At 42.0% G+C, this 15,235-nt stretch overlaps 1 protein-coding gene across 3 annotated transcripts in view; it reads left to right on the forward strand.

Moving 5' to 3' along the window:
• Positions 1-15,235, forward strand: part of rnf43 (ring finger protein 43) — a 221,737-nt gene that overhangs the window by 134,189 nt on the left and 72,313 nt on the right. For all 3 annotated transcript variants that reach the window (XM_073053598.1, XM_073053599.1, XM_073053600.1), the window contains exon 2: positions 9,993-10,115. In XM_073053598.1, the coding sequence (XP_072909699.1) occupies positions 9,993-10,115 (123 nt within the window). The remainder of the gene's footprint in view (positions 1-9,992; positions 10,116-15,235) is intronic.

Raw genomic sequence — 15,235 nt, forward strand, 5'->3', positions numbered from 1 at the left:
GAAGATTTTATTTGCCAAAGTAGCTAACAAATTCCTTATTATTTGTAGTTTATGGGGAAACAAGATCAGAGCATAGCTCTTTATTCCAATCATCTTTGGTGCCTTTTTTCAACTATGGAAAACTTTTAAACGTTAGGGTGTAAAAGCAATTTTCAAATGTTTTACATGGAAAAAGTCTAAAAGGCATACCAGTCTGCTGGTCATTCATATTAATTATTTTCTTGCATCTTCCCCGCATAGGTCAGCCATGGCATAATGCATTGTAACTGTTTTCTTTGCACTACTTTGAAGTCTCACTGAGGATTTGATAAGATGGTATGAAAGTGAGAAGATGGTGGTCTTTCCTTCCTCGTCATGTACCCAGAGACTGTCAAAGTTGAGTGTAATCATCAGTGACCAGCAAGGGACCAGAGCAAGAAATGTCCTCTTCCATTTAGAACCATGTAGTCTTGATTTGTTTTGGGGATTGGGATGACTATTGTATATGAACACATTGATTGTGCAATTGCTTTGAGAATGCACAGGCTGTGGCTGTTCTTCCTGACGCAAATCAGGTTGCAAGCGCCTTTCCAAAGCCCATCAATGTCTCCTGTCACCCTTGTGTATAATAGCTGATGATTGTTAATATCAGCCTGGCCCTTTTCCCTATCCACCTTTGGACTGCTTTTGTGAAATGCATTTTTATTTATCTAGCACTGATAATTTAGAACCATACCCAGTTCCAGAAACTCTCCAGTGTTTTTTTAGCTGGAATTAGTTTGTTATTTATTGACTGAGATGTAGTGCAGAACAGGCCCTTCAAGCTGTGCTGCCCAGCCACCCCCAATTAACCATAGCCTAATCATGGGACAATTTACAATGATCAATTAACCTACCAACTGGTACGTCTTTGGACTGTGGGAGGAAACAAGAGCTCCCAGAGGAAACTCACATGAACACAGGGAGAACATACAAACTCCTTACAGGCAGTGGCAGGAACTTAACTCAGGTTGCTGATATCAGTTGGTGATTGTTTTTACAATTCTTAGAATCTTCAAGGAACAAACCAAAGAAGCATCACCCATCCTCAATTCACTAATCATTTTCTGGACTCTATTTCAGTTCTTTTCCTTCTCGCCTATATGCTAGCTATCTCCCCTCTCCACTCTCAGTCATCATACAAGGATTTGACCTGAAATATCAACCACACCCCAGCCCAACACCACTGATGCTACTGAACCCACTGACTTCCTCAAGCATGTTGTTTGCTGCTCCAGATTCCAACGTCTACAGTTTCTTGTCTCTACACTAAACCAGACAGAAGAATGGCAAACTACGGGTGCCAAAATTTGGCTAAAGAGTGGCCAATGCATTCCTCTCTCATTTATAATGAATTCTTATTATTAGCTAAGTTTTGCAATTTGGAGCAAAGCGTCAAGATTTTCTGGAAAGAGATACTACCGTGGGTAGATGAAATCTTACATATCAACCAAAGAAGCCTTAGTTTATTATCAAGTCCAAGAAGAAGTATGTCTAGCAAAAGAATACCCCTTCAGCAATGCAGTGAAATAACAGACTGATTTATGTGCCTCGATCTCCAGAGCAGAATAGTATTGGTCCTGGGCACAAGAAAGGTTTGGACTCCCTGCCTCTGCCCTAGAGTGAGGCTTGTATTAGGAAGAAATATTTCCTCAATGTTAAGGCAGAACCATTCAAAGAAGCAGATGTTTAGAAAGTTTTATAAGGTCCTGTGCAGTGACAGCAGAATAGATTACTCCAACTGGTGCAGTCCAGTGGGAGAATAGAAGCTATCCCTTCCTGCTGGTTTAGTGGCAAAGCAGTGATACATGTGGACACTGGGTAACAAAGGCACCCCACTTCTTTGTGGCATAGCCCAAGTAGAACAGAATGGATTATGGCCCATAGTCAATGATGCTGTCGTCTCCCTGCTGAAAAGAGCCTGCTCCCATTTGGATAAGCAGGGCAGCACTGTGAGGATCATGCCTTCAATACCATATAGCCCTTATTGCTGGGGGAATACCTCCGTTCAATACAAGTTTGCACTTTCATCAATAATGGACTACCTGTCTGGCAGATCACAGATTGTGCGACTTCAGAGCTGTGTGTCAGACATGGCTATAAGCAGCACTGGGACCCCTCAGGGGACTGTATTAGCTCTCTTCCTGTTTACCCTGTATATCTCAGACTTTAGATACAACACTGAGTCATGTCATCTGCAGAAATTCTCTGATAACTCAGCAATAGTTAGGTGTATAAAGGGAGGACGAGAGGATGAATACAGGGCCCTGGTGGAGGACTTTCTCAGTGCAAGCTGAATTATCTGCAGCTCAACGTTAGCAAGACAAAGGAGATGGTTGTGGACTTTAAGAAGACTAAGCCTGCACTGCTCCCTGTTACTGCTGATGGTGAAGATGTGGATGTGGTAAGGACCTACAAGTATTGGGGGGTGCACCTGGATGACAGAATTGAGTGGAACACCATCAAAGAGGCTGTGTACAAGAAGAGCCAGAGCCGCCTCTATTTCCTGAGGATACTGAGGTCCCTTGGAGTATGCAGGCCTCTCCTTCACTTGTTCTACCAGTCCGTTGTTGTCAGTGCAATCTTCTATGTGGTGGTGTGCTGGGGCAATGGCATCAACACGGGTGATGCCAACAGGCTCAATAAACTGATTAGAAAGGCTGGCTCTGTTGCAGGAGTCAAACTGGTCATGCTAGAGGCTGTGGTAGAACAAAGGACCCCCACCCCCACCCCGGAAAATCCTGGCAATTCTGGACAATGTATCTCACCCTCTGCATGCCACTTTGGCTGAACAGAGGAGCACTTTAGTAAAAAACTAAGACAACTGCGCTGCTCCCAAAGAGCGCTAGATGAGGTCATTCTTACCCTCGGCCATTAGGCTCTATAACGAGTCAACCTATAGCTGAGGAATTGATAATCCCCTCCTGTTTGAGGTAACTTATTTTTTATTCTTTCTTACTTCTCTTCTAATATTTGATACCTTCTAATATTTATATACCTGTGCACTTGTAATGTGACTGTGACATTGGAATTTCCTTTGGGATCAATAAAGTATCTATCTATAATGCTGAGAGAGTACATTAAACCAATGATTTAGACAATACGTTATCTCACTGCTACTTTAGGACAACTTGCATTTACTATGGCACTGTTTAGTAAAATGTTCCATGTGGCTTTGAAGGAGCACTATCGTGCAACATTGGAAACTGACAAAACACTGTCAAAGAACTAGGTTTTAAGGAATCACTTACATAACTAGACATGTAAAAACACATGTTTAGTTACATGTTAACAGTCACCTTTTACGATGCAATGAAGCACTGCTATTGCAGACATAAGAACAGCCATCGTGTAGATTGCCAAATATCCTTTGAGATATTCAGTGCCTCCCAGAGAGTTGAGATGTGCCGAGTCTGTCGTGCAGGCTGAGATCCTGTAAACCATCTTTACGATACTAAGAATGAGATTGAGCGTCGGCATGTGCCCAGCTGGCAGTAGATGAACAGAGATGAAAGCAAAGTCCCACAACACAGTAATCATTCCTGCGCACAAACAGGAAGATGCAAGTTACATTTCAATTACACTTTTCCTTTGATTTGATTCCAAGTGCAGTTTAATTTTTAATCAAGTTACCATATTGCCTGGAGTATGACCTGCTTATCACCTCCTCAAATACAACATTATTCACAGAAGAGCTCATGTTACAGCAGTGCAGTCTGGGTACTCTGGTGTTTGAAGATTGCCTTATGGTGAGAACGGAAAGGTCCGGGTACAATGCCCCATTTGTATACAATCCTTCTGCAGCTGAAACAGATGCCAGCTGGAACATCTCGTCTCCACGGATGAAATTCAATGAAGTGCAAGGCTAGTGAGAACAAAAAGGGAGTTTGGATTTCACAGTCAATAAAACTTCAGAAGTTTCATCATTGCCTTGAACACGTTTCCTGCGTTACTGCGGCAACTGCTGACTGAATATGAAAAAGGAGCCACTATAGACAAAGTGGCCTAGCTCCAAAAGTGAGAGTGATGGATTCTTGGTCAGAGAAGATGGTAACTGCGGCAGGGAGTTAGTGTATTCTTGTTCAGAGAGGATGAGAGATCTAGGAAGAGGGTGACCAGAACTGATCAGGGTAGATGGGGCTACACCAAGAAAGCAATCCACTTTCATCTAGATGTGGGTGCCGGGATGGGTGGGTAATTCATTCATGGATTTGGAAGACATTAAGTGGATATTTTGTGAGTGATTGTGCTCCGTTTCACATAGAATTTGCCAAGCTTTGCATCCTTTGACCAAATGCACAGGTTACAGGCTGTTGTAAAATATGTGTGCCAATGATTAGCTCATTCTAATTAAGGAAGTACTATGCTGCATCAGAATAAAAGTGAAATATGTGGTATGTAAGGGAATCACATATATTACATAATGGAAAACAGGGTATCAAATGAATCTGAGAACATTTTGTTTTGACTATTCGAAGGCTGGTGTGGTGTGTACTCTGTTCAGGCTTGGCCGCCTAAGAGCAAATTGTCTCCTTTACTCAGTTACGTTTCTGAGTAGGCAGACTCAGTATCTTTGGAGGTTTTGTGGACTTATTTCCTTCATCTTTTCATCACATTTTAAGTGGAATATATCTGCAAATGACCAAATTAGTTCTGCTGTTCCAGGCATTGTACTTGGCATGGGTTGCACCATCCCAGAATCCCTTTTGTTGCTCTGGATGGAAATTGGGTTCAATCAGTAATGATTCCTGACAGTAATAATTCCATGTTCACCCCTAACCTTTTTTTGGCTTTTGATTTGAAGACTGGTACTGCCGCTTGTGACAATGATCTCGCTCATTTTCTAAATCCCTAATTACTTTGCTGGTCACATAAATAGCATTCTGGATTCTCCCTCTGTCCCTTAACCTTGCATAGATCTAACCTACTTTGGGATGGAACTCACTGCATTTTATCTTCCCAGAAAGACATTGTGTTCCCAGCTAGTTTGTCTTTCCCTGGTGCAGTGTAGCTTTAAGTTAACATGACTGCTACCAGATTCTATATCTATATTCCCTTAACATTGATATTAACTGCCATTATCAGAGCACTGTCACTTGCCGGTTGACTAAAGACTGCCTGGTTTGCTGCTAGTTTGGAGTTGACCTTTCTAATTCTACAGTTTTGCTTGGAGATCAGTATTTCTGTTTTGAAACTTGCCTGGCAAAGGCCAGGGATTGAAGAGCCTTCTGAGTTGCAGTACAGACTACAAGAAAACCACTGAGAAGAAAACACCAGTTGGAAATATAAAGCATAAGTAAGTCAGGTTGAAAGGGCTATGTTGAGTAGACAGATTTGCAGATTGAACACAAGCTATAGGCTACCAGGTATTGCAAGTGCTGCTGGGAAGTCTGCACCCTAATTCTACAAGACAGGCCCTTTCCTAGCACCAACAAGAAATTCTTATCTGTGTGCTTAAATAGCAACTGTTTGGTGTTTATTTTATCCACTTTAAGACCAAAGGTGACTTTTGATAAGTGGCTTAAATTAGCGTTAAAGCAATTGAGGGGCTATGAATGAAGGATTTACTAAGGATAGGTAGTAGCATGGGTAGAAGATTGGCTAACTGGCAGAGGCAGAGAGTGGGAATAAAGGTGGTCTTTTCTGGTTGGCTGTTGGTGGCTAGTGGTGTTCCTTAGGGGTCGGTGTTGGGTCCACTACTTTTCACTTTTATTTGTTAATGATGTGAGATGATGGAATTGATACTTTGTGGCCAAGTTTGCAAATGATACAATGATAGGTGGAGGGGCAGGTAGTGTTGAAGAAGCAGGGAGTGTGCAGAAGAACTTGATGAGATTCGGAGAATGGGCAAAGAAGTGGCAGATGGAATATAGTATAGGAAAGTGTATGGTCAAGCACTTTGGTAGAAGGAATAAAGGCACAGACTATTTTCTAAATGGAGAGTGAATTCAGAAATGGGAGGTACAAAGGGACTTGGGGGTCCTAGTGCAGATTTCTCTAAAGATTAACTTGCATATTGAGTCACTAGTGAGGAAGGTAAATGCAATATAGCATCATTTTGAGAGGACTAGAATATAAAAGCAAGGATGTAACATTGAGGCTTAAAAAGTCATTGGCCAGACGACATTTAGAGTATTGTGAGTAATTTTGGAACCTGTATCAAAGGACTGATGTGCTGGCGTTGGTGAGGGTCCAGAAGACATTTACAAGAAGGATCCCAGGGATGAAAGGGTTAACGTATGAGGAGCATTTGATGGCTCTGGGCCTGTACTCGCTGGAGTTTAAAAGGATGATGGGGACTCTCATTGAAACATGCCAAATATTGGAAGGCTTGGATAGAGTGAATGTGCAGAAGATGTTTCCATTTGAGGGAGAGTTTTGGACCAGAGTGCACAGCCTCAGAATTAAAGAACATCCCTTTAGAACAAAACTGAGGAGGGATTTCTTTAGCCAAAGGGTGGCAAATCTGTGGAACTTATGGCCACGGACAGCTGTAGAAGTCACGTCGTTGGATATACTTGAAGCAGAGGTTGATTGGTTTTTGATTAGTAAGGATGTCAAAGGTTGTGGCAAGAAGGCAGGGAATGGGGTTGAGATGGAAAAATAGACTGGTCGTGATCAAATGAAGGACTCCAATGGTTGGTTGACCTAATTCTACTTCTATGTCTTATGGTTTGAATTTTCTCTGTTGTTAATTATTTGGAGGATGGAGTTCCTGAAATGCCAGGCACTGGCTTTCTAAAGCCCAATGAAAACTCTGAGTACTCATTCTAAGGAGACCTGGCCTCAGTGAATTCACCTTATTCAAACATTACAGCCATTCACTTCTGGGCTGCAGTATAGTACAGTTGCATTTTAACTCAAAATGTAATTTTTCCTACCAAAACATTGACCAACCTTGGGTCTGCATTGTCCCAGATTAATGGTTAATGGCATCTTTATTCTGAATCCAGAAGGAAAGGCTTCATCACAAGGAAACTTTTACAGATTTTCATGTTGTTATTATTAGAGGAGTTTGAAAAGTCATGGGTTACCAAGCTCATTTGAATGGATAGTCACTTTATTATCCAGTGACACAGTACCATCGGCAGTCATTGCCTGTGTGATTTACTGCTCTCTATGTCTAAGTTTAGTCCATAAGCAAAGAAGCCCATTTTGGAATTAAACAAACAGAATTCATTATTCTTTATCGCAAGTAGAATTGTAGTGGATAACACTTTACCATTTTATTCAACACTTCAAAGTCTCCTTTTATTTTCTTTCAGTTTTATGCTTGCATACTTTGGAATCTTTGGAATCACTGTTTACATGTTCTGGAGGTTTCCCATCGTCTTGTATAGAGTCATAGAAAAATACAGCACAGAAATGGGACCTTCGGCCCATCTAGTCTATGCCAAAACCATTTAAGCTGCCTACTCCCATCAACAGGCATCAGGACCCCTGCTATCCGTGTACCTATCCAAACTTCACTTAAGATGTTACAGCCGAGCTCGCATGCTCCACCTGCGCTCTCACGGCCTTCTGAGTGAAGAAGTTTACCCTCATGTTCCCCTTTACAGCTTTCATCTTTAACCCATGACCTCTAGTTGTAGTCTCACCCAAACTCAGTGGTAAATGCCTGCTTGCATTTACCCTATCTATACCCCTCATAATTTTGTGTTCTTCTATCAAATCTCCTCTCAATCTTCTACATTCCAAGGAATAAAGTCCTAACCTATTCAATCTTTTCATATAACTCAGTTCCTCCAGAACTGGTAACATCCTTGTAAGTTTTCTCAGTGCTCTTTCGGCCTTATTTACACGTTTCTTGTAGGAAGGTATCTCTCTAGGGTAGTGGTCACCAACCTTTTTAAGCCCAAGATCCCTTACCTCGGCCTTAGTGAAAGGCAAGATCGACTCCAAATCGATTAGTTACACGCATGCGCACCGGGGCAGAAAAGACCAGAAGTAGAAATAATGTATGAACACCAGGGGTCACCACCCTTTTTTTTGCACAGTGGACCGGTTTAATATTGACAATATTCTTACGGACCGGCTGACAAGGGGTGGGGGGGGCGGGGTGGGGGTGTTAAACGTGACCGGAATACAGCGATACTCGAAGCAGATTCCTTATGTCCAGTCTATTCCACAATTTAGTTTACGTGGCTCTCAGCTACTGTCCAGCTTGCTCACGTTTTTTCCGCTGGAAAAAAACTCAATGGGTTTGTCTTTAAGTGCAGGGTGCTTGGACTCAAGCAGTTTTGAGGGCTTCATTGCCTCATTAGACAGCCTCCGGCCCGAGCTCCAGCCTCCCACCCGCCCGCCGCCAGCCGCCTTGGCCAGATGCGGCTGTTCCCATACCGAGGCCGCGGCAGTCGCAGTCTGGAGAGAGCGACCGGCCGAGCGAGGAGTGCGACAGGGCGCATGTCTGCCCACCTTGTACGATCTATCGGCCAACAAAAGTTTGTTTCAGTAGATCGCAGCGGGGTAGCTGCTCTGCTGCTTATGAAACCCTGAGCCTGAATTAGGTCGTCTGTGAATATTTTAGCACCAGGTTCCCCACGAACATTCGGTGTGCTAAACAGATTCAGAGGCAGCGCCCATCTGTCTGCGCTCCAGGCCAGTAGCAATGGCACTTCTCGCCGGCCGCACAAAGCGGCCAGTTACCCGAGGCCAACCAGTGATCCCTGACATGCTTGGGTAATGACCTCTCGTGGGTTCAAGTTCAACAGTGAGCAAGACAGGGAATGAGGAAAGGTGCAGCTGACTCGTATCGTTTCCTTGTGGCCCGGTGTTCGGGGACACTAAAGTACACTGTAGTGCATGGCGGGGGAGCTACACGCATGCACACTGGGCAGAAAGAACGGAACTAAAACCCCACAACCCAGAAACAATCTCTCAACAGTATTTGTGTATTTATTTTTCATACTTTTTTTTCGGGATCTACTGGGAGTGTCTCAAAGATCGACTAGTCGATCGCGATCAACGGGTTAGCGACCACTTCTCTAGGGAGAAGTCAGTCTTAACTGCAGATGATGTGGTTATAGAAGCATCCTTGTACAAGATTGGATATTGTCGGTAACGATCTGTTAATCCAGACCTCAGACTTCCTTCCAATTAACAATTAATTTGCTGAGCAAGATAATGCAACAAGAGTGACTATCTGAATCCTATGCCATGAACCAACAAAACTTGTAAAATAAAACTGTAATGTCAATACTGCACATTACTTTCTGCCTATTACGCCACTGGTATTTAGGGCAACAATGAAGGTCCTTCATCTCAGGACTTCCCTCATCACATTAGTAGTTTCTTTTCGGTTTTCACCACTGTCAATCATTAAAGTCCCAAGTGGAGACCATCGTACTCAGATGTAGAAGGATTCTTCCTTGCTGTTTCCGTAACAGTTTTGTTTTACCAGTCAGGGTTGTTAGCCCTGAGCTGAACCCCTGAACCTGGAGGACTGGTGGACCACTCTTAGTCTGGCCTCTACCCTGTGACCTGTTTGGCATGGGTGTCCCTTCCAAGATCCAAAGGTTAAATCCCTGACTCTAGCCAACATAGCTCTCTGGGTCACTGAGGCAGTAAGCCTCCAAACCATGAAAAGGTTATGGTCATCTTGGAGGAAATACTGTACACAGGGAGCCACAAACAAGCAGACATCACAGGAAAGGGAAATTGTATCTGCTATGCCATTTATAATTCCTAGATCGTGCCTGACTTTTATGACAATTCTGTGTAATTAATGAAGTTCATACAACATTTCCTCAATTCAGTGTTAACTTTCTTGCAGCATTTTTGAATGCTGTCCCTGCTTCAGCCTTACCTTCATTTCTATACCAATTGGATTCGTACATGAATACTGAAATAAAGTGTACGGTTTTTGTGTGTGTTAATAAATTGAAGTTGCACTCCTAATAATTCAGCTGCAGTCTCTCTTTGTTCATAAAGGCACTATCCTCAGTTCACTAAGTTTTTATTGCTTTCTTTTGCAGTTTCATCCTCTGTGGCTGTGTAACACCAGTGAAGATGAACAACAAGACTATGGCTTTGTCAGTATGATCAAACTGGAGAGACCTGATCGAGACCCACATCCTTGTCTCTCGCTCTTCAACAAGGTAGGGGACTCCTGTGTGTTTGCACACACGTACACCGACACATACATGCACACAGTCCATACCAGTCTGTATGTGTTCACTTGCACATGTGTATCTTAATGTTTTTTTGATTAGTTGAAAATGGTATTGAGCAAATTATTTGAGAGTGTCTGAGGGTTTTAATCTTGAAGGATAAATACCAAAAGGTCTTCACAAAAGCATTGATTTTCAGAAAACTTAAATATTTCCTGAATTCTCCTGCAAGGGGACGACCTTTTAGTCTTTCACTGTCTCAGGTCAGGTACAGTTAATTAGGACCAAGACTCGAACATAGATCACTTAGGCACCCAGTCTTGCCTTGAATCGTTTGTGTGGAATTGTCGTGTTCTGGTCCCTCAGCAGACTACGCAATGAGCCAATGGGCCTTGGCAGTTTGCATCAGCCAGATGTTTAACTGAAGGTCACAAATAACCCCAAGAGCTTGATATCTATCCATGCATTAAGCCGGGAATTAAACTTCCATCCTTTCTGCTGTTTTTGATCTGGCAGGGGTGAAGGCAGGGACAGAGGAGGGAGGGAAGACATTCAAAATCTTTAGTAAGCATCCTAACAGATTGGGTACGTCTTGCACAATAGCCACTCCTGTTTAAATCATTCTATCTGATTCTATAATCTCTAACCACTTCTCTTGGAAGTGTTGAACTCATACCTCCATGTAGAGCATTAGTGTTAGGTCAGTTGTGCATTCAACAATTACCTCTCACCCAGATTCAGAGTTTCCAGATATAAATTCCCATGGGTCTCTTCTATACTCATCTGAAGGCGTTTAAAGAAATGCAGGAAAAAAAATTAAAGAAATGCAAACAGTAAATTCTTCCAAAAAGATGCCAAAAGCTCTTGGACTGTGATGAGTAGTACACAGAGCTGACGGTAAATTACAGTTAATGTATGTAATTTATGTCACAACTGTTACGTACCCCGTAACTGGGTGTCTGACCAGCAGAGAAAGAAGAATCCGTTGGAGTCTGGTGGTACCAAACTAAAGGTGTTTATTAGTAAATTACACAATACAATATCAAAAATGCAAATATACATATAAAACAAGTTAGCAGTAATAAACCTAAAAGTGTAGGAATAATAATAATCAATAATAAACAAGCTCTATTGATGTCTAGGGGTAAATGAATTGTCATAGGAAAGTATAGAGTTCAGTTCATAAATGCTGAGGTGGTTATGGTTGTTGTGTTGAAATCGTTGGAGAGAGAGAGAGAGCGAGCGAGATGTAACAGCAACTGTTGCTGCAGCAGGCAAACCTTTTGTGGCTTTCTTAATCCGTCGTATCGTTGTGGCCATTCAGTTATAACCCCTCTGTTCTTCAGCTAGACCGTTCTTCTGTGGTGGACTCGTCACTCTGGCATGAGTGGACACACACACAAGTCCCCACCGGCCCTGCTGTAACACTGTGAGCTTTACTGACTGATCTCCTGGTTCGGTCTCCGAAACCCCCACCTTCCTGTGGGTTCCCAACACTCAGTCAGTGTCCACTGGTGTGTCTGAGGGGTGTCTCTCCAGGCCTGTCTTTTATCCCTACTCACGGGGTCTCAGCTATCCATCAACTCTGAATGACTGTGTCCATCAAATCAGGCTACTCCTGCTATCTCCTGAGGAATGTTAACGAGCAAAGTAAAGTCCTTGTAGTGGCAGGTAAATAATTCAGGAAGAGTCATAATACAGTAAATCAACAGTCTCTCTCCCCCTCTTATCTGCAGCAAATGTTCTTGTCTGGGCTTTATCTCTCTCTCTCTCAATAGTAGCATAACAACAGCAATAGTTCGTAGTTCTCAGGAGGGGGGGTTGGGAATGGTTAACTCTGCACCCCATTGACCATCAGGTCTGTTCACCACTCATAACACAACAAATTTATATGTTAGATTTGTTAATGAGTTAATTGTAGATATTAAGGGGAAAAATTGAATTGGAGTTTCACTAAAGAGCTTTCACTCAGTACCTTTCACTCCCCTCTCCACCAAAAGCCGAAGCATTCATCGTTGGACATGAAGAAATACTGGAACTCTTGTTTAACAGTCTAATTAAAATTACAATTAATTGAAAATAATTTTCTGAGCATTTGACAGCCCAAGTATCAGGGGGAAATCACATCTCGCCTTCTCTGTGATCACAGCATTTGATAGTTTCAGCTCCTTCTCGAACAGAGGATGTACTTTTCCTGTCCTGTATACTTAACTATTTTTTGTCAGAGTATACCAATAAGTGTTGTGTTCAAAGACACACTACAAATTGTCTATAATAGAGATGAGCAAGGATGATGCAGAGAACTCTAGGTAAGCATCTGCCCTCACTGCCACCAGCAGTGATAAATTATTCAACCCTTGTCTGATAACATTTGTTCTTAGTTATGCTACCGTAGTTTCAGTTAAGTTCTAGTGATCAGTTAAGTGGAACAGATATGAAATATGCCTAATTTTATGGAAGGCAATCCTTCCTAAGGCAGTTATTGAATAAAAATTTTCTGAGGGCATTTTTCTTGCGTCTTTGTCATTACCATTTACTTTGCTTACCGGAGAGTGACCATCAAAATAACAGCTCATCTGCCAGTCCTGATGAAGTGTCTCAGCCCAAAATGCCGACTTTTTTATTCCTCGGCTGATTTCCTCCAGCATTTTATGTGTGTTTCCCTGCGTCTGCAGAGTAACATGATGTTTCAAGCCTAGATATGGGTCCGGGTTTTGTGAAAGTGAAGCTGAGGTAAACAGTGAAATTATTGTTCCCTATGCGCTGAGCAAGAACAACAACTGAGTTGTATGATTAAACGATTTTACTGAGACATGCTAATAACTGTACACACTGTGTAACTTACGGGTGAGGGAGCTCCAAACGAAAACGTGCGCACAAAAGCCCACACCCAAAAGAGAATACCTGCCACACATAGAAGACCCAATCGATTTACTGAGTGATTGATCAGCTGCATGTTGATGAATGAGGCCTCATTCTCACAATTGATCTGATACAGTACATCAGTGGGTGGATGTCTTGCCATTAGCTGAATAATATATAGGTGAGCAGAACGTGAATTTACAATTTATTTAAATCTTACATCCATGTTTAACATGAGAGAATAAAAATCTTTGTGGTATGACTCCATTGCAATGTACAGACGCGTGAATTTAAAAGTCTAATGGCTTGTAGAAAGAATCTGTCCCATAGCCTTTTGGTCCTGGCTTTAATGCTGCCGTAGTGTTTACCAGACAAAGCAGACGTGAATGGAACATGAATTTGTTGGTGGGTGCAGTCTGCAGAGCAGTAAGGGAAAAATTGGGATATAGTGAGAAGAAAATTCAGAGATACCCTCCACAAACTTTGAGATTAGATTGGGAGTTCCAAAGGAAGTTGATGAAGATGAGCTGCAGGTTTCTGGTATAAGAACGAACCACTTTCTATATGTAATGTAAAAGGTGTGTATATTGTATCTGAATATATGTAGTATGTGGCAGGGATATATATTAGTGCTTTTATGTTGGTCTACAGAGGTACTTGTGCATGTACAGTTCTGTACAAAAGTCTTGGGCACATGTGGAAGAAGTGCTGTAAAGAGGAGAAGCTTTCAAAAGTACTACCGTAGATTCCGGACTACAGAGCGCACCTGATTAAAAGCCGCTGGCTCTAATTTTAGAAAGAAAATCAATTTTGTACTTGTACAGGCCGCACCGGATTTTAGGCCGCACCGGATTTTAGGCCGCACCGGATTTTCGGCCGCAGGTGTCCCACGTTGTAATATGAGATATTTACACAGAAAGATATTACACGTGAGGATTTTTTAACTTTTAATTAAATCCATATGGTAACATAAACAAATACATATTGCAAATGCTTTTTTTCGAACCGTGCCTGTAACGCGGCTACTTTTAAATATACGTTGCGTATACTTTTTTACTGAACAACATTCCAATATCTCCTAATGACTGGTAAAAAATATATATACTGCAGCCTACCAGGAAAAGTTATTGATCGCCTTTAACTTAAAAGCAGCGTTTTCGCTCCGCCGCTCGCCCCCCGCCTTCCCGTTTATCGCAAACCGGCATTTTCCCACAAGACGCGGCGAAACCGGGTGTGACGTCATAGCATCCCGCGATGTAGTACAGAAAACAAATATAGTTAAAACTCTTCTAACTTTAACTAACAAATGAATTACTAAGCGAAAATATTATAAACTAAATAACTGCCATAAAGGCAGCACAATGCTTTTCTTCGAGTGTTTTCCATGTTGATGAGGGTGAGTACAAATGACTGATTTACAATAATTTAATTGTGAAAGTGCGCTTGATTTATCGTACAATTTCATTGGACCTCTGTGAACTACTCATCAATTTTATTGGTCTACTGTTACGAGGCAAAATGTTTTTGGCGGCATGAAAAAAATCATGCATTAGCCGCACCGTAGTAAAGGCCACAGTGTTCAAAGCTGTTCAAAATGTGGGAAAAAAGTAGCGGCTTATAATCCGACATCTACGGTAATTAAAAAGCTTCTAAATATCAAAAAAGTACTGTAAAGAGCATTAAACAGTAAAGATTGAGTTAAATCAAATCAATATTTGCCTTTAAAACTGCATCAATACTCTTAGGTACACAGGTGCAATTTTATAAGAAAATTGATTGGTAGATTGTTCTAAGCATCTTGGAGAACTTGTCATAGTTCTTCTGCAAACTTTAGCTGTCTCACTTGGTTCTTTCTCTCCAGGATCCCAGACAGTCTTGATGATGTTGAAATCAGGGCTTTATGAAGACCATACTATCTGTTGCAGAACTCCTTGTTCTTCTTTCTGCTGATTATAGTTCTTTGACCTTGGCCATGTGTTTGGGGTTATTGTCCTGCTGCAGAATGAAGTTAGGACCAATCAGATGCGTCCCTGGTGATATTGCGTGATGGACCAGAATCTGTTTGTACTTATCAGCACTGAGAATTCCACTAATTCTGACCTGATCACCAACTCCATTTGCAGAAATGCGGCCCGAAATCTGCAGGAACCTCTGCCATGATTCACTGTTGGCTGCAGACACTCATCCATGTAGCACTCTCCAGCTTTTCTTTGGACAAACTGCCTCTTGTTTGAGCCAAAAATATC

Source organism: Hemitrygon akajei, chromosome 8 (genome assembly GCF_048418815.1).
Source record: "Hemitrygon akajei chromosome 8, sHemAka1.3, whole genome shotgun sequence".
In the NCBI taxonomy this organism is placed as follows: domain Eukaryota; kingdom Metazoa; phylum Chordata; class Chondrichthyes; order Myliobatiformes; family Dasyatidae; genus Hemitrygon; species Hemitrygon akajei.